The following is a 20,369-nucleotide window of genomic DNA, read 5'->3' on the forward strand; positions in this document are numbered from 1 at the left end:
GCATGCACAAAGTGCGCCGCTTATCAGGCTTATCATGCGTAAATGATAAATGGAATTGAACACATTTCGGTTGTTGTTTTGTTTGTTTGTCATTGCTCTGGCTATTGTTGTTGTTGTTGTTGTTGTTGCTGTGCAGCTAGCGTGTCGGCTTAGGTTTTGCTTTTGGTTTTATTTTTTCGTTAAGGTTTTTCTTTGCTTTTGGCTTTGGCTCTGGCTTTGTCCCCTTCGCTTGGCTCGTTCGTTTATCGCCTTCTCTTGGGTTGCTGCTTGTTCAGCTTTATTGCGTTTGCTCGTTTGCATTGTAAAATATTTTACAAGCAGGCAAACAAACAATTGCAACAATAACAAACAGCACCAAATGTTACAATTAAATAAATAACAGAGGGGCGGAGAGACCAAACTCTCTGCCCTCATGCATGACTTCTCCGCTGTCCACTGTCCACTGTCCACTGAAAACTGCGTCTGCAAGTAATCAACGCAGACATCGCACACATTTGCCAGACAATGCCACTAGGTCAAAGTCAGAGCCGGACATTATCATTCGATATGCCCATATAATCTTATATACATATATACTGAAAGATATCACAATGACAATGAAATGATATTTTTGCAGTTTTCACAAATCAGATTACATCACAGATTTTATGGCTAGACTTCTTTAATCACAAATTAGTTTACTAACACTAAAAGCTTTAAAAAAGTCAATTTCTTAGCCTGAAAGCAGAATTTACTGCTACAGAATATAAAAAATACTGTTTTCATAGAAACTATTTACTTGTAATTGAGGTTTTTCTAAAACATCTCGAGTTTATAAATTGTGCGAAAATCTTTAAAAAGTACGATCTATAAAAATACTAAAAATTACTGATAATACTATTTATACTACAAATAATACTAGAATACTAAAAAAAAATTCTAAAAATTCTGCTATCGAAATATGTATTTAAAGCAAATAATAAGCTTTTCAATTTACTGAAATACTGTTAAAAGTATAAAAATACTAACTATACAAACACTTGAAATAATACCACAAATACTAAAATATACAAACAAAAAAGTCTGCTCTTAAAAGTACTAACTATAAAAATACTAGGAAATACTTATAGTGATGTTTATACTAAACATAATACTAATAACATTAAAAAATACTAAGATAATGCGGTGCTCATTTTTTGACAAAAATAATGTTGAAACTATAAAAAATACTAACTACAAAAATACTGCCAATAATACTATTAATACTAAAAATAATACTATTAATACTCTAAAGTTAATAACACGCTGTTAATTTTTTGCTGAAATACTATTACTTACTATAAACATACTATATTATATACCACTAGCACTAAAAATACTATTATAAAAATATATTTTTCAAATCAATAAACAAAAAACATTTTGTGTTCACTATTCTTTTCATACCTAAATATATTTTCATTTCTAGCATCTTTCTTCTTCTATCGAATAACGCCTTTCACTTATTTACGATATTTAAATGATGCTGCCTCAAAGATTAGATGTCTCTGTAGTTTGCCAGAATGTGTGTTTAACTTAGATTAGTACAAAATGTCTGTTGAGTTTATTCAATCCGAATCGGAATGTAACCTCATTAGATAAGCGAGTGTTCTTGAAATGTTTTCAATGCATACGTAAGATCTTAATTTAATATGAAGACTTTTATTTGTTTTTGAAACTCCTATCTGGATGGGTAATAATCATATTTGGACACGACACAAAACATTAATTGATACGAATAACTTTTGATAATATTGCTGGCAGTTTTAATCGAACTCTTTCGCTTTTTTTTTGTTTTTTGCTTGGTGTTGTGGTATTATTAGTCTAATTTATTTGATGATTGATTTGGTTTTTGAAGAGGTTGGCCCATAAATGCGGTAATATACAAATTTGATTTGTTAATTATGTGATGTATGTAAAAGATTTACATAAATTGCATGTGGCAATCGTTGCATACATACATATATTGCACACACATATAATCAGATGAAAACGTGGCTCGATTCCAAATTGAATTGTAATTAAATGCGGCAAATACAAGCGACTGCATTTAAATCCACAACAACAGCGTGACATAATTCAATCAAATGAAACAAAAAGAGAGAAAAAACACACACACACACAATAAATTGTTGTGGAAAAGCGATCCGAACAGCAAAAATAACAACAACAACAACGACATCGATATTAACATGAACATGAACGGAGGCAGATAATATGACATGGAATATGATATATGTATATATACATATATGTATGTGTGTATAAATTAAGTATGCATGCTGAAGAATAAATGTCGCTTGCATAACGAGAGCTGAGAAAGTGAAATAAAATTAATGAAGGGGAGGGAGGAGATGAATGCGATGCAGTCAATTGAAATGACTTTAAAATGCGATTTATGCAATTTAGTGGTCGCAGGGTTAACTAGCTGTCCCTCTCCCCCCCACTCTCCCCCTCGCTCACTCTCATTATATTTATAGTTTATATTTATCCATTCAATTGCGCAATTAACCTGAATGAATTCAATGTGGGTAAACTGACACAATTTGCATTTGCTTTCCAAATTAATACATTACTCGCACAATCGCATTCAAGTGCGAGCTGATTGAGATACATCCACCTACAGATGCAGATACAAGTTGCATTTTCCAGATACTCCTGTCATAGATATGTGGCAAAGACATTCACACACACACACACAGGTTGACTGTCTCCTCCTTCTCCTCCCTTATGGGCAACAAAACAACAAACTGTTTGTCAAAATGAAATGAAACATGGCCACAACTGGTTTGGGGGCAAAAGAAACGACATGTTGCAACAACCCTTGGAGAACAGGACAAGGGACGCATGCTTGAAACAGATGTTGCCTCGACTGTCTAACCGCAGTACCCCTCCCACCTCCCCCGCTCTTTTAACTACGAATATTTACGTTACCCACAACAAGTCTGGGTTTGAGTTTTGCTTCAGTCTCAGTCTCAGTCTCAGTCTGGACCAGCGCAAATGTAATTGAAGCTGAAGCTGAAGCTGAAACAGTTGAGCCAGCAAACAACAAAACAGCAAACAGTAAACAGCGACATAACAACAACTAAACTGACAGAAATATGCTCTGCTATTCAACGCAAATAAATCACAAAATTATTCCTTACGATTTCAAATTAATGTGCAATGGCAACAAGATATAGAAAAACAAACTTAAATAAGGCAAAATATATAATAATTTATATTTATGTTTATAAGATTCTAATGTTCTTATTATTAACTAATTAAAAATTGAAAAGAATTCAAGTCTTCCTATAAAATTACTGGTTATATTTTTAAGAAAATCCTTTTAATACCTTATAAACCAAATATTTCATCAGTTATTTCGTAAACTATGACATTATTATAATATGAAAATATGCAACTAAGTGAACTTGTTTAAAAAAGAATTCGAAAAATGTATATAGACCAATTTGAGCTTTTCTTATTTAAACTGGAAATTTATGGAAAAATAATGTAAAGTATATAATATACGAATTATTTACAAATAAAGACTTTCAAACTAAAAATATTGCAAGTAACTTGAACTTTAAAAAATTCTGAAACTCAAAGAGCTAAAACTCGATAGTTAAAATATTAGAAAAATCACTTCACAGGTTAATAAATAAATGTTATTGTAGGAATATATTTACCAATTATTTTGCATATACTATTTAATCATAATTTTGAATTATTATTTAATATTTGTTATACCATATTATTTAATTAGAATGTTAAATAATTTTTAATTTAATGTTGAATTATAAAATACTAGGAAACTAGGAAAATCTAGTTAAACAAAACTTTTGAATATTGCCAACTATTGTAGAACTAATTTCGTATTCTATGTTAATTGTAATGAGCGCATATGGTTTAATTGAATAACTATTAAAGTGCAGCTCTTACAAAGTGCATGACAAACTGAAAGAACTCTAAGTACTCTTTAGCTGCCAAGGGAGGAAGAGGAAGAGGAGGAGAAGCATTCAAAGCCAAGTAATTGTGACATATGCATTGTATTATGGAACTGACGCTGTCTCCGCACTTGACTCATCAGTCTTGAGTCTTCGAGTCTCGTGTGGCGTGTCAAGAGCAGCGACAGAGACAGAAAGATAGAGAGAGAGAGAGAGAGAGAGATGGATAGAGAGGCAAAGAGGGAGAGAGAACGTAGGCCAGGGTCAGACGTCAACCAGCTGATGGACAAAAGTCAATTTCTGTCAGACTTGTGGGTCAATGCGAATTATGGAAATTGAGAAGCAACCACAATTTTTGGGGCACACACAAACACTGCAATCCATTGGCAGTTGACTGACGGACAGACAGACAGACAGACGGACGCAAATTGAAAAGCAAATTGTCAATCTGCAGCAGAAAAGCTAAAAAGAAAAGCCAAAGCTGAAGCTGAAGGGCTAATTCATGAATGGCCACTTTAAAGCGTTTTGTCTCTCACTCTCTCTCGACGTGTATTTCACTTTATTGCTGATGTTGCTGCAAGGACCAAAACAGGACACCTCTCTCCCTCCCTCTCTCTCCCCATCTCTCTTTCCACGTTTTTTGTTGGGCATCTAAAGCACAAACTTCATATGGATGCAACAAAATGTGCGGAAAGCAGCATCCAATTTGCTGACTAACATAAAAAGTGCATACACACTCTCTCCCCCTCCAGTCCATGCTCCTCTCCCTCCCCCCACTCCACCACTCCCTCAAGCGGAATTTCCATATGGGGGCAGAGGCATAAAATTGTATACAACAAACACTTGTAGTCTCGTCTCGATCCCAAAGCCAACTTGCAAATGCTCCAAAATCTCAGAGAAACTTTTCCATGTGCATTTCACTCCGTGTGTGTGTGCGAGTGTGTGTTTGTGTGTGTGAGTCACAGTTATCCTGGCATTTTTGTTGGCAATGGCTCCTGGGAATTACCTTGGTTATTGTTTCAACATTTTTATCTGCCCCGAAAAATGAGACAGCACCGAGCACAAAAACAAAAACAACCAAAGCAGCAAACAACACAACAACAAAAAATAAACCCAGAACCTTGCACGGTTATCTGAAGGGTGACGAAGAGAGAGAGAGAGAAAGAGAGAGAGAGAGAGCGGGAAAGGGAGAGAGAAAGCTAGAAAGGGAGCCATGTTTATAGGTGTGTCTGTCTGTCTGTCTGTGTGTGTGTGTGTGTGTGTGTTTGTGTTTGTGTAGGTATTTCACGAGTGCATTTGTGCATAAATCCCAATTTAATCCATCCGGCTTTTAGTTTGTACATTTTTTGACTCGACTTATATGGATTTCCCTTCCCTCTTCCCTCTTCACCCTTCGCTCTTCCGCCTGCTTTTCGCCCTCGCGTTGTATTTTTGCATTTCTGCTGATATCCTTGTTTTGCGGCTATGCATAATTACGGACTTTTTTCAGGTAGGGCAAGGGGGAAAAGGGGGGAGTTGACAAGCTGCTCATCTTCCCCATTGTAATCAGCTTGCTTTTTAATTTGATTTAACATACTTAAGACTTTCAAGCATAAATTATAAATGTTGCCATCGTTAACATTTTCAATGATTTTTTTAATTTCTAAATATTATGAAACATGATTCTATCATTTTTATATTTAAATATCTACAAATTCCTTTAGTTTTCAATTTACAAAAAGCGGCAAAATATTTAAAATTTCAATTTCAAAAGTAAAATTCATCTATTTATACAAAATTTTATTAAAAATAAAAATACTTCAATCATCAAAACCTTGTTAAATTAATCTTATCAAATTAAAAATTACTTAAGTTTAGAAAAAACTTTCAACTTTTTTTTAACATTTTCAAAACAAAATATATTAATTTTAATTTCAAAAGTAAATTTCAACTACTTGAACAAAATTTCGTAGAAAAACAAATTTAAAATTAATTGTTTTAATGTACAAATCAAATAAAGAAAAATATACAAAACTAGTAAAAAAAAAACTTAAGATATAGTAATTTTAATTTCAAAAGTAAATTTCAACTACTTGAACAAAATTTCGTAGAAAAAAAAATTAAAAAATAATTCTTTCAATGTACAAATCAAATAAAGAAAAATAAACAAAACTAGTAAAACAAAAATTAATTCATTAAAATATATTCATTTTAATTTCAAAACTAAATTTCAACTAGTTGCACTAAATGTTGAATAAAAACAAATTTAAAATGAATTCTACTAATGTACAAATCAACTAAAGAAAAATAAACAAATAAATTCATAAAAATATATCCATATTAATTTCAAAAGTAAATAGAATTTGAAATTTACTTTTGAAATTAAAATGAATATATTTTTATGAATTTCAGACAAATTCAGATAAACAAAGCTGGTAAGAAAATGTACTTCATTGAAGAGTATTCCACATTCATATGCTTAACTCTCAGATCAGCTTTAATTTTGATACTGTTTTTTTGGTATATACTATAATTACTATAGTAGTTATGATTCCTGAAAATTTGTTTGCGATAAGATAAAAATTGTGGAAGTTATTAAAGAAATACTTTTGTATGGGCAAAAACGCCTACTTACTAGGGGTCTTAGTTGCTTTGGCCGACAATCTGGTATATTGTGCGGTACTATATCGATATACCACATATAGCATTTGGTATATTTTTATTATTTTTGCAGTATATTTGGTATATTTTGAGAATAATACCGCAAAATATATTGCTTTTATTCAAAATGGGGAGCGGGTATCTCACAGTCGAGTACACTCGACTGTAGCTTTCTTACTTGTTTTTTTTTCCTTTGCAATTGCTCCCAAGGAACCTAACGAACCCCGAACTGACCAGACAACAGACAATTCTTGTAGTTTTTACGGCATTTTCACAGTTTGCTTCACAGTTCCTACTCCCCGGGGTATTTTGCCGAAAATGTTTGTGCGAAATTTTGTGGCAACATTTTCGCTGCGCCACATTTTCCATTTATGCAATGCGATTTGAAACATTTGCCAGGTGTTTCACCTTGCATTCGGTTTGCCTAAGCTGCATTTTCAATAACAACAATACGCATATCCGATAAGCGAATGGCTTTCCACACAATGTTTGTTTATCGAAATGTAAACTTATATCAGTTGAACCGCATTGCCAAACAAAATTTACAGAAACAACAAAAATATACTCGTAAATGAAATAAATAAGTTTGGAAATCGACTAATTGATACACTGCAAATTATTAAGTAATAATGTGATGTCTAGAAATATGTAAAAAATTCTATTTAAGTGAATTATATAACTTAAGGAAATTTTTACATGCCTTTCAATAATAATAAACTGTAAATATATTAAACAAAATAAATTCTGATATAAATATAAATAGAATACAACAAAATTTTACTGATGTGCACTATCCCAATAATTGAAAAGTATTATAAACAATACGACACTGAAAATTATTAAGTAATAAAGTTGACTTTCATGTCATGTCTAGGAATATTCATAAAATACAATTTGAGTGAATTAAATTATTGTTACTATAACTTAAGGAAATATTAAAAGAACTTTTCTAAGAACTAAAAAATAGTATAAACAAAATGCCACAAAAGAAATTCCTAATAAAAATCTTTACCAAAACTTTATATTTTAAGATTGATTAAGAAATGGAACCACTTCAAAACCATAACAAAACTTTACAAGGAATATCAGTCAGGATGCAATTACCAAAACGAATAACAAAAAAGGTGAACTATCAGCTAAATTATATCATATTAAAATGTCTCAGTTTGTTCTATTATATGTAATGCTTATGTATAATTAACATGATTGTCATCAATCATAGGATATTTCGAAGGGTAATGCATCATATCTTGTGCTTATATGATAGATATCCGCAGTCATTGTCACAATGGGGAACATTGGAAAAAAAAAGATATCGAACTTTTTGTTTGCAATTGCAACTATAGAATTTCTGATTAAATCAAAATGATTCACCAAGACCCCCGATGACAAATGCCAACAAAGAAATGCTGTTAAAGAAAAATCCAGTGTAAAAATCAAAAGCGATTTCAGTGCAGAACTTTTGTGTAGTAAGAATTGAAGTGCAATCGACTACTGAGTGATTAACTGGGTAAAGCAAACAGCTTAGGCTCATTCACTAGTGAAGCATTTGCGCTTATCAGTTATCAAGCTGGTGTGGGGAAAGGTGAGGAGAAAGAGAAAGAGCATTCGTGAGGTGTGTGTGTGTGTGTGAGTGGATACATTTCAATTATGAGGAATGAAAGCGAACGAGACGAATTGCCACAAAAAAAAAATCACAATGTAAGGTAAGGGAAAGAGATGGAGAAAGAGATAGAGATAGAAGAAGAGGAGTTGCAATCAGGGGCAGGTAGAGAGACATCGACTGAGATGTTTCGCAGTTTGTTGGGATGCTGCTCTGTGCTCCGTGTCGTGACCCGGTTGAATTACTGTGTTTACCTGCTCGACGATGATTTTGTCTGTCTGCCTGTTTTGTGCATACCTGCAACACACACACACACACACATGCACATACACCGATCCATTGAAATCCCAATGAGCCGTTTAGTGCACCAAGAGAAAACCTGACGCAATTATGAAATTTGCATACACATGGAAACAGGAGTAGGAAACCCAAGCGGAAACACAGTGCGGAAACAGCACAATTATTTCATATGCAAGCGAGAGCGAGAGAGCGAAAGACAGAAAGAAACGAAAAGAATGCTTCAAAGTGCATTTCGAGTTGGTTTCCAGATGTGACCAGGTAACCAGATAACAAACAACAAAGAATTGCAAACAAAAACATTGAAAACTGCAGCAACAACAGAATTGATATTCTAGCAATTACCATCGAACATTTCGATACACATTTTGTACATCGAAAATATCGTCATAATAGCATAACCTATTCAAATAGAATGTAGAGAAGTGAAAAGACATTTGACAGTCAAATGAAATCAAGTGCAAAATGCTGAAATCCTGACTCGAATTGAATATTTGATCAGGTGCTTAATCCTTTCATACAACACTAAATAAATACATACATAAATGCATACATACATACATAAATACATAAATACATAAATACATACATACATACATACATACATACATACCTACATACATACATACATACATACATACATTCTTTTATATGTTCACACACTCACAACTTCTATTTGCAAAAACTTAAATACATTAATGTTCATATATTCATATGTGCATACATCCTAATGTACATATGTATATACACACATATATGTACATACATATACCATTGTTTGTATACACATACATATGTACCTATATATGTACATACATCCCTATATTTATATACATATATACATACTTATGTATACATATTTAAAATATAAACTTAACGCTACATCATTAATTGAATCCAATAAATTATCATATTTAAGTATGTATGTATGTACATACATGTACATTCACGTACATAGCTAATGCATTCCTATACATGCTTGTACATACACAACACAGTCTAGAACTCGTTAATATATATGTATTCACAGACATTTTAATGTAGTCGGTTATGGTAACAGCATGTACATAGATGTACATTTGCGTACATATCTCATACATTCATGTACATTCATACATACATATGTGTATAATATATGCATGTCTTCTGTCATACTTTCCATTCCATTCACTCTTTTATTCATTCAATACACTCATTTCCATACATAAACAAATGTAACCAAATATTCAAATGCCATTATATATATTACATCACATGTACATTTGCGTACACATCTCATACATTCATGTACACATATTCATACATTCATTTCCATTCTTCAATACACCCATTTCCATACATAAACAAATGCAATTGTATAATTTACATCACGTACATATCTCATACATTCATGCACATATACAATACATTCATGTATTTTTTCACACACACACATATTTACATACCTTACCATGCACTCCATTCATTCAATACATCTATTTCCATTGATAAACAAATGCAACCAAATAAACAAATGCAATTGTATATTTTACATTACATTATGTTTTTTAGTCACAACACTCCCCAAAAAAAAAAACCTCAGCAATCAAGAACTGACTACGATTCGATGTGCTCGACTAACAGATACGCTGCGCTCTGCAGTTGTTGACTCTATTGACTCATAGATGGCGCCAGCTTAAGAGCGAAAAGTGTATCGTAATGTTTACCAAATTGTTGCACGTATTTACTGTAATTATTTATGCTAGCACACGAAATTACCTATGCCACTAATCTTATTATCTCAAAAAAATAGATTAGATAGATAAAATCCAAGCCAACAAAAGCGATATATGAAATTTCATTAAAATGGTTGTATAATTTCTTTATTGCACAAATTAAAGGGTATACAAGTCACAATAGTGATTTCCATGCACGCTCCAACAAGTCTAAGTTGGGGGTGAAGAGTGGCGAGGGGGGCTTGACTATAGTGAAAGTTCTCATTGCTTGTTTTATTTTGTTGTTGTTGTGTCTATTTTGTGTCTAGTTGTTGTTATTCATTTTGATATGCAGCGACGTGTGACGACGTGACGCAGCGAGCGAGCATGTTCGTGCATGTCCATTGCACACTCCCTTTACCTCCGCCCATTCCCCTTCCCCATCCCCATCCACTACCCTTCAACAAGCTTAAGCAACGAGTTCAACTCACCAAACGAACATTTCCAGTTAATTTGTTTTAATCCAGTCGGTTGTTATTCTTGTTGTAATTGATCAACTTTCAATTAGTTCTTGAAATTTTTTTTTGCTTTGTGCAACACTTTCGAGCAACAACACAAAAAAAGGCCATTCAAAAAAAAAAAACAGAAAAAAACAACTTTTGTTTTGTTTGCGTAGCTTGCGAAATTTTTTTTTCACGGCCACAAAAAAAATTTTTTTTAGCGATGTTGTTGCTGCTGCTACGGATGATGATGTTGTTGACGATGATGAAAGCGACACCGGTTTCCGTTTGAATTTCGATTTACCACGAAAATAAGAAAACACACAGCACAAGAAAATAACGCGAATTATTTGTAACGTCAACTGAACGAAACTCGCGCACTTGCGGAACGAACGATCGCAACAAACTGGCGGGCAAAAGTAAACTTAACGACAACGCCAAGAAGAAGCAGAAACACCTGCACTCATGCACAAAACTTGAAAATGCCGCCGCTGCTGCTGTTGCGCATGCGCATGTGTGTGTGTGTGCGTGTGTGCGCGCGTATGCGTATGTTCAACAATATTATTGTTGCAACTGCGCAACCCGATTAACTATAATATATATGTTGCAGTTGCTGCCACTAATAAAACACGCACATCACTTACAACATAACAATAATAACGTTGTAAAATGCAAACATCAACAAAACATTAAACGAACGCAAAAAAAATAATAAACACACACGAAAACAAGCGACGAACGAGCGACGACGATCGAACAAACTGCCGACGCTTGCAGAAAAACTCGAACTGGTGATCGTGTGACCCTCATGCAGAAGCAATAAAATGCCCATGAAATACTAGCAATATCAGCAGGAAAATACTGGAGGACTTGTATTGCAGCAAAGTATCGATGCCAATAATAATAATTTAAATAAAAACAATAACATTTATATTCAATTAAATTTGTTATTCAAAGACGTTTACATTGATTCGTGACTCGCTATATTTATAAAGAAAATTAAGTTCCACGCGTGATTGACAAAAGAATTTCGACTTTTCCTCAAATTGCGGTCACACTCAGCAGATGTATGCCGCTTAAATTTTTGAAATTAATTTTTTAAGTAGAATATTATTTGTTAGAAAAGCAAAATAATGTAAATACATATAAATATAATATATACACATAATATATGCATGCGATAATAAAACTGTTAAATTAAATAATGTCGATATCGGTGTTAATCGATATATATATTCCACAGCTGTTCCACAAATATCGACAACCGTCGAGGGTGACCATTTTGAAGTTCGGAAAAATACCGACGGTTATGATATCGATGTTGCTTCGCGTCTACAAAGTTCAACAAAGATATTGAATAAACGAAATAATTAAAATGTTCAGTGAGCAATTATTCCCACGTGTTCTTAACTACATTGACGAACTCAGCACACAAAGTGAGGATGTGCGCAAAGTGTTCGGGAAACTGGAAATTGCGCTGGAAGAAGACGAGACGCTGTGCAAATCAAAAGATGGTAAATTTACCGTTATGCTGTTTTACAGTTACACGTCGCACTTTGTTTTGCAGCTCTAAAAAAGGATATCGGCAATCTACGCATCGATTTGACGCTGATTCGCGAAGCTGCCATCATAGCCGAGGAGCAGCGTGAGGAGAACAACAACAGTCTCAAAATCCTGGACAATAACTATGTCAATCTGCTGAAAATTGTGGATTTCCTTGACGACGATCGGATGAACAATATTTTGCGCTTTGCTATCCTCAGCAGGCAGAACGAAGTGCAGGAGGAGCTCAATCAAATTGAACTGCAGCAGAAAATCGATCATGATTGCAAAGCCGCCATGGAACGTCGTAAGATTGGTACGTAAAAAAAATTAATTTTCTACCCAGTAATCTTGGGGTGAAAGAGTTTTATCAATGTGGATACCTAAAACCAAACATTCTAAAATAAAGAGCATCTTAGACAGTACACTTCGCTGCGGATGTCTGTCCTATTTTATGGAAATTTTAAGTTATAGAAAAATGTGGTTCATATCGTTTCTTCTTGATGCAACATTGCAGTAAAGGAATTACGCAAGTGCCAGCAACTGTTCAATGATACAGAGGAGGAAAATCTCAGCGTTGAGCTGGAATTACAACAGCTCAACCATCATTGGAAAATCAAAATCGATCGAGCAACACAACAACGCAACAAGAAGATCGTCTCCCTGGTGGAGCTGAGCAAGCAAATTACCGAAGAGCAAACTGTAAGTAATTCCCACATCCCCACAAATTGCTCATCCAATTAATATAATTTCAATACTTGACAGTTTAAAGTGCCAAAACCATATGTAGTTAAGAATACTATCAAAGATAAACGTAATGCTCCAATTGTGCTGCAGTCAGCCATGGAATTCCTGAAAAACTTCCAAATTAAGTCCAAGATAGCGAAGCCAAACGAGCAGCAACCGTTGCGTCCCATTTTAGTGTCGAATCGTTCATCCGAGGATGACAGGAATATCCAGCCTAGTCCCACGAAACAGGTGCATTTTGGTCCGCTGCCGGTGCCGTCGTCTTCCGAAAACTCTCGAGAGACGTTTGAAAGTAAACTTGAGGAAATGAACAATGACTACGATATGGTCGAAGTTTCAGAACTCTCAGAATTCAATCTATCGCATCTGCCAGAGCGCCCGATTATCCAAAATGTTGAAGTGCTACCGTCAGTGAAATTCTCTTTTGATAACGATGCTGCTGTTTTTGATGTCTCGACTTGTTCGGACTCGAACAATGCAAACAAATCAATGGATACTCTTAGCTTCAAGAATATGTTTTCATCATCTCAGATTTGCGATGGCAAGCCATCGTTGGAAGAGCTCTCACAACAGTCAATGAATAATTTTGAAACTAATAATGTTCGTGAATCGAACACCTTAGATTTTTCAGCTGTAAAACTTGACTGTAACAATGATTTTTTCTTGAATTTCGATGACGATGATTGCAGTGTAGATCCGCAAAATGCCTATGATCTTTAATCATTTCAAAATAATACTTTTCATAATTTGCAATCATGAATTTTCTAATGATTTATCCCATTTTAAATCAATCTTATTGTATTCAAAATCATCTAAGTTTACGAAAATCTTACGATTTAGTTTTAACATTTTCAAAAAATATATTCATTTTAATTTATCGCTTAATGTAGTTGAATTCAAAATCATTTAAGTTTACGAAAAACTTACGATTTAATTTTAACATTTTTAAAAAATATATTCATTTTAATTTATCGCTTAAAAATAATTAAAATGTTCTATCGTATTTAGCTAAGTGAAAATAGTTGCAAATAAATTAATATATTAAATCATTACAATACAACAAATGTATAAGTTAAATATAATTAAAATTAAATAGAAATAATTTTCACTGCAATTAAACATTTTCAAACGCAACGGCCTGTAGTAGTATATTTGCATTTTATTGGTATTTTATGCGCTGGCCTCATTTTGGGCATGTGAAATCTGCAGTCACACTGCGCGAGAGCGTGAATTATTGTTATTTTGGGGTTTTTTCCACTCCGTGTGTACACCAAAAGTGGGTATTCTGCGGTTTAGCTGCCTCTGGTCACACCGCGCGGAGTGTTACGCGAAACACGAAAGTCAGGCGAGCTGTTGCTAAATTAAATAAAAAAAAAATAGTTGTAAAAACATGAGCATGTTGAAAGACGCAAGCACAGCTCAGTGAAATAAACACGAATATCTGATGACACACACCCACACACAGATTATCAAGATTATTAGTTTATCGCGTCGCGATTAGTGTATTTTTTGTGTTTTTTTTTTTGTGTGGTGTTTTTGCTTTGTAGTTTTTATCGATTAAATTGTGTATGGAAACGAGACACGAGAGTAAAGAGTAAAGGAGACATTTGGAGACTGCTGCTTGCTGTTGGGCGCGCAAACAAAACACTCACGCATACACTCTCAATTAATTTAGAGTGAGCAACAAACACGGAAGCGCAACGCAACTAATAATAAAAAATAAACCGAGCGATTTTATGATGTCTTGTAAAACGGAAAATAGCAACGGCAACGGTAGCGTATCGCTTATCAGTCGGAGCAGCAGCGGTAAGTGGCAAACATATTTAACCCCCTCTCGATCCCCACCGATGATTTATTGCCTGATTTTGTTGTGTGTGTTATTGCAGAGAGTTTTGATAAGATGCATAAGATGGTGAATGGCAAGCATAAACCACCGAAACAAACGCAAGATCAACAGCAGCAGCAACAACAACAACCACAGCCACAACAACAACAGCAGCAGCAACAGACCCAGCAACCACAACAACAGCTGCAGCAGCAGCAGCAACAACAACAGCAACCAGCGACGCCACAAAAACAAGCAATGTCGGCGGACGAGCGAAAAGCCACCAAGAAATCTCTAGTCATTGTTGTTGCAATATTTGTGGCCAGCTTAACGGCCATGTTCTATGTTTATGCAATATTCCCCGAATTGAATGCGTAAGTGTGACCTGATCACGTCAAACAATTCAAATGTCAACTGTGTGGGTGTGCGTGTGTGTGTGTTTGGAGCTTGCTCTCAACGCCAAGTCACGCCACACAAGTCACACATACACACACACACACATTCGCAGCTTGTGCATTTATTACATTCGTAAGTCACGCTCTCTCATTTGCGCTCTCTCGCGTTCTCTTGTTGATTTTTTGCAGCTCTGAGAAGCAACATTTGAAAATACCACGTGATATACAAGATGCTAAAATGCTGGCCAAAGTCTTGGATCGCTACAAGGACATGTATTATTTTGAAGTGATGTTTGGCGTAGTCGTCGCCTATGTATTGTATCCTTTTCAAAACAACAGCAAACGTTATCGACATCGGTAACGCTTATCCGATTAGATAAGCAACAACGACGTCACGCACGTCTTCACGTACTTATAACCTTGACCCCATTTGAAGTGACGATCAAAATGGTCAGTTTTAGACCAAAAACGTTCCACACACAGACACTTGAAGCATTTTCATGGTCACATACACACAGACGCTCACATAGACACGCACCCTCGTTAATTTCGATAATATTATGCATGGCCACACTTATTAGCATTGGAATTGACGTTGCGGCGTCGCTTCGGCTGCAAGTAGGAAGCACGAATATGAAGAACAAGCACAGCAACAACAATGTATGTATGTATGTTTGAGAATGTGAAATATGCACGATCAGCTGATGGTGTCGTCGTCGTAGTTGTCGCCTTTGCTCTCTGTCGCTCTCATTGCACACTGTTGTCACTGTCACTGTGCATGGGCAATGCACAAGTGCACTTTGCACTCTCCCATTCTCCCAGCTACGTTGTTGCTCATGCTGTCTCAACTGCACTACAGCAAATGCCCAATTGCTGACGCATAGAGCTACACTCTCTGCGATCTTTCTCTCGCTCTCTCACTCACAGATTTTTTGCTTTGAATTGATTTGTGTGCTCGGCCATTCAACGCACGTTTTTATAAACAAAAGCATAAGCACTAGTCTGCCCCTGCAAAGCATGTGTCTGTGTCTGTGTGTGTGCGCGTGCGTGTCTTGTGCGCTTGGCAGTGTGAGTGAACTTGCTTCTAATCTTTTCAAACAGCTGAGAGCTGGTCAGTGTTTTTGTGTTCTTTTTGCGTTTTGCTTTTTATACGTTGTTCCGCTCTGTGCATGTGTGGCGTATTTGTATATGTGCCTTTTGTTGTTGTTTGCTTTTGCAGTAATTACAACCGACGTCGTAATTATAAACTTGCATTGCATCCAACGATCGAATGATCACCAAGCTGGTTTCGATTTTGTTTACACACACACACACACAAATATACATATAGTATTTGCTTTATTGTTCTCAGCTGTTCTACAGTCATGCAATTTGAAAAATGTCTGCTCGAATTGCATTACTTAAATACCAATGTTATAGTATTACTAACGTAATATTTTCAGCTATTTGCTTTCTTAATGACTTATTTTAGCGTAGCAACTTTGCCTAACGACAGAGTTAGTCATATAAAAACTTGTTGGGTGAAATTGACAGATGACGTGTCTCTCATTTTCGATATTCGTGCGACAAAAAACTCCAGTTACTGCACTCTGAAATGAATAATTATCTATAATTAACGTTTTTAAGGGGAACGGCGCGTGGCAAATTACATACATACATATAGTTTTAAACATTTCAAATATTGTTCTCTCTCTTTAACACTTTAGAGGCAATCATTGTTATTGTTTTCGTTCTGTTTCCCAAGAACTGTGTCGAATAGCTATAACGCAATAATGAAAAGCACGACCCTCAGAAAGCGTTACGTTTTATTTGCCATTTTCTCTTATCGTACACTTGCCCACGTCTGCTTTGAAGGGGGAGGAGGAAGAGGAGTCCGATTGCGAATTGCGAGTGGCATTGTCAAGACGTGTTACTTAGCTAAAAATAACCAAGAGCTCCCCATCTCAGCCAGTTGGCAATTTACGCGATGATCTGTTTTTAGCCAACATCTGCATAGCTAGTTGGTATCACATTAAGTACATCAAGTATACGTAAATATCGTCTTCATGTTTACGTATTTATTTTATATTTGATTACAATAATATCTTGAATACAATTTATACAACTAATAATAGCACAAGTCGCCACATTAGTACTCTCTAGAGAGTTCTTGACTACCCAAATAGTAGCACCTAGAAGGTTTAATTTATGCACTCAATAGTTCAATTTAAACAATAACAATAGGATAAGACATTCGATTTATAAGTATACCTAAATACCTTTATATACAGTTCTTTGTCTTGACAGAGTGACTTGCTATCAGGTCAAAGATCAAAAGGTAGTACCTAGAAGGTTCAATTTATACACTAAATATTTAAACTAGTAACAGTAGAATAGGATTGTCAGTACATAAGTGTACCTAAATACCTATTCATAAAGTATTTTGCCTAGATATACCTAAATACTTATCAATTCTTTGCTAAGTGACCTAACAGAGCTTAAAATGTAGCATCTAGAAGGTTCAATTTATACACTCAATATTTAAACTAGTAACAGTAGAATAAGATTGTCAGTACATAAGTGTACCTAAATACCTATTTATAAAGTATTTTGCCTAGATATACCTAAATACTTATCAATTCTTTGCTAAGTGACCTAACAGAGCTTAAAATGTAGCATCTAGAAGGTTCAATTTATACACTCAATATTTAAACTAGTAACAGTAGAATAGGATTGTCAGTACATAAGTGCACCTAAATACCTATTTATAAAGTATTTTCCCTAGATATACCTAAATACCTATCTATGAAGTTCTTTGCTAACTGACCTAACAGAGCTTAAAAGGTAGCACCTAGAAGGTTCAATTTATATGCTTATTATTTAAACTAAAAACAATAGGATACAACTTTCGGCACATAAGAATACCTAAATACCTATCTATAAAGTCCTTTCCCTAGACTAACTGACTCGCTATCAGACCAGAGTTCAAAAGGTAGCGCCTAGAAGGTTCATAACCTTTTATTCTTAGTTTTACAACTGCATTTACATATGTATATAACATTTAATTATTTAATTGTATTTACGTTTAAGCTGTCAACAATCTGAATTTCTGGTTGCCTTAACCTAACTAAATTTCTAGCCTACAAACATTCGCCATTCCTGGTTCGTTATTCCTGTCGATCTTACTTGGATTCCTCTACAAATTCCCGATCGCCTTGTTTCTCATCTGCTTCTGCTCGGCGCTGGGCGCCACACTCTGCTATGCACTCTCCAATCTGGTGGGACGTCGACTTATCCGGCACTTTTGGCCCAAAAAGACGAGCGAATGGTCGCGTCACGTCGAGGAGTATCGCGACAGTTTGTTCAACTATATGCTCTTCTTGCGCATGACTCCCATACTGCCCAATTGGTTCATCAATCTGGCGTCGCCGGTGATCGGTGTGCCGATGCACATCTTTGCCCTCGGCACCTTTTGTGGTGTTGCCCCGCCATCGGTGATCGCCATACAGGCGGGCAAAACGCTCCAGAAGATGAGCAGCTCGAGTGAGGCGTTCTCGTGGACCTCGATGGGTGTGTTAACGCTTTGTGCGTGCGCCTCTCTGTTGCCGGGTCTGCTTAAAAACAAGTTCAAGAAGAAGAAGGTGGCGTAAACCTCGACGGAAGAATACATTGAAGAGAAAATCCTGCAGAGAAAGTTCACAACAACAACCACAACCACAACAAATTAAATGATATGTACCAAAAACAAAAACGAAAACAAAAAAAAAACACAACATAACGAAAAGTATAGAAACATTTCACCGGATATGTTGATTTAGGTTGTTTTTACACACAAACATAACATACATATTAATTATATATTTTATAACTATTTGCCTAGGTTTGTCGTTAGTTCGTATATTTTGTATGTATGCTATTTCCAAAAAATTAAGCAAAAAAAAAAAAATACAAATCAAAAATATTATAAAAAAACAAAAAACAAATGAAATGAACACTGTAAAATTGTTAACAACAAAAAGAAATAGAAAACAAAAATTGGAAGCTCCGTGAATCAACTACTATTTAGAGTTTAGGAACGTCAAATCTATTTAGTTTTCTTTTCTTAGATTACGATTTTTTTTTTTCTTTGGCAACTTTTGCATCATATATTTCCATAAATTGTCTTAAGTTAGTGAAGAAATTTTGTTTAGTGCTATTGCAGTATTTACTAGAAACATTACTGATAAGTAAACCAATTAGCAAAAAAGATGAAAACCAATATTATTAAATGTGTGCAACTAAAATATATATTGAAACAAAAGAACTCGAAACACAAATGGCCTTCTTATTTCATTCGATTATCCAACCAGAAATCAGCATTAACTTCTCCTTGACAAGTTCCAAGCACGATAATTTGCAGTCTCATGCTCCAAAGTTGAAATATTAGATTGTCGCCCCCAATGTGTTGTTATCACACTGCGTGAGATTCCGCAGACGGAGATATGTAAGTGTGTGAGTGTGTGCGAAATGGGATCAAGCTATATTAGAGGTGCTTCAAGTTTTTAACTTTTACTGCTATCAATTAAAATGTGTATTTAGAAATTATCTATGTCTGATATACTATTTATAATTTACAATTCAAACATTCGCATTAATTTGTACAAAACTTAAAGATAACGGCTGCAAGCTTTGCCATGCAGTTGAGAAAACGGACCAAAAAGCTGAAAAGCGTAATAAGCTTTTCATATTCGAAAAGCTGTTTCTCTTAAGTTTGCTAATTATGGTGTGAAGCTCTATGGAAAGCTTATTTTCAAGCTTTGCGCATAACGGTTACATTTGAATAGTTTTAAAGAGAAAAAGTCTAAATTAAATTTGGCTTCTGAGACCCTTTAAAATATTTATATTTTCCAAACTATTCGACTTGTTTCAGGTTTTCAATTTCTTCCCTATAAATATATAAGTTATTGGGCAATGAAATTAAACACTACAAGATGAAACTTGTAAGCAAATGGCGAAAATTATTACAAGGGTCTATTACAGTGAATGCTTTCTTAAAAGCTTAAAAATGGATTTAGTGTAATAATTCTAAAGTTTCTCTGTGTATCTCGAATCATTCTTATAGTATATAAATAATTATGGTATTAACCTAATCTTCATTTTGTGTACAAATTATTTTATAATCTAAATTTTAAATATATTGTGTGAAATATTATGATATGAA

At 34.7% G+C, this 20,369-nt stretch overlaps 3 protein-coding genes and 1 long non-coding RNA gene across 4 annotated transcripts in view; 2 read left to right on the plus strand and 2 right to left on the minus strand.

The window, feature by feature from the left end:
* Positions 1 to 10,823, minus strand: part of LOC117571874 (homeobox protein 13) — a 77,513-nt gene extending 66,690 nt beyond the window's left edge. The window contains exon 1 of the mRNA XM_034254334.2: positions 10,673 to 10,823. The gene's annotated coding sequence lies outside the window, so the exon portion shown is untranslated. The remainder of the gene's footprint in view (positions 1 to 10,672) is intronic.
* Positions 7,787 to 13,840, plus strand: LOC117571882 (uncharacterized). Its single transcript, XM_034254354.2, has 5 exons — positions 7,787 to 8,748; positions 11,925 to 12,195; positions 12,249 to 12,539; positions 12,741 to 12,925; positions 12,989 to 13,840. The coding sequence occupies exons 2-5, from the start codon at positions 12,057 to 12,059 to the stop codon at positions 13,688 to 13,690; spliced, it is 1,317 nt and encodes a 438-aa protein (XP_034110245.1). The 5' UTR covers positions 7,787 to 8,748; positions 11,925 to 12,056; the 3' UTR covers positions 13,691 to 13,840.
* Positions 13,841 to 14,268: 428 nt separating this feature from the next.
* On the plus strand, positions 14,269 to 19,205 carry LOC117571869 (transmembrane protein 41 homolog). Its single transcript, XM_034254318.2, has 4 exons — positions 14,269 to 14,776; positions 14,857 to 15,169; positions 15,380 to 15,508; positions 18,309 to 19,205. Exons 1-4 carry the CDS (start codon positions 14,707 to 14,709, stop codon positions 18,817 to 18,819), a joined length of 1,023 nt encoding a protein of 340 aa, XP_034110209.1. The 5' UTR covers positions 14,269 to 14,706; the 3' UTR covers positions 18,820 to 19,205.
* On the minus strand, positions 17,488 to 18,060 carry LOC127566405 (uncharacterized). The gene is made up of 3 exons (XR_007955709.1): positions 17,961 to 18,060; positions 17,764 to 17,793; positions 17,488 to 17,588 (listed from the first exon to the last, which is right to left on the minus strand). It is a non-coding gene; the product is annotated as an uncharacterized LOC127566405 (long non-coding RNA).
* Positions 19,206 to 20,369: the final 1,164 nt, after the last annotated feature.

Source organism: Drosophila albomicans, chromosome X (assembly GCF_009650485.2).
Source record: "Drosophila albomicans strain 15112-1751.03 chromosome X, ASM965048v2, whole genome shotgun sequence".
In the NCBI taxonomy this organism is placed as follows: domain Eukaryota; kingdom Metazoa; phylum Arthropoda; class Insecta; order Diptera; family Drosophilidae; genus Drosophila; species Drosophila albomicans.

Bases quoted from the DNA above. Each gene is read 5' to 3' on its own strand.
- LOC117571882 (XM_034254354.2), top strand. From the start codon at position 12,057: ATGTTCAGTGAGCAATTATTCCCACGTGTTCTTAACTACATTGACGAA. The intron at 12,196-12,248 runs GTAAATTTACCG...TTTGTTTTGCAG, and splicing joins GCTGTGCAAATCAAAAGATG to CTCTAAAAAAGGATATCGGC. The intron at 12,926-12,988 runs GTAAGTAATTCC...AATACTTGACAG, and splicing joins AAATTACCGAAGAGCAAACT to TTTAAAGTGCCAAAACCATA.
- LOC117571869 (XM_034254318.2), top strand. From the start codon at position 14,707: ATGATGTCTTGTAAAACGGAAAATAGCAACGGCAACGGTAGCGTATCG. The intron at 14,777-14,856 runs GTAAGTGGCAAA...GTGTTATTGCAG, and splicing joins TATCAGTCGGAGCAGCAGCG to AGAGTTTTGATAAGATGCAT. The intron at 15,509-18,308 runs GTATCCTTTTCA...CTAAATTTCTAG, and splicing joins GTAGTCGTCGCCTATGTATT to CCTACAAACATTCGCCATTC.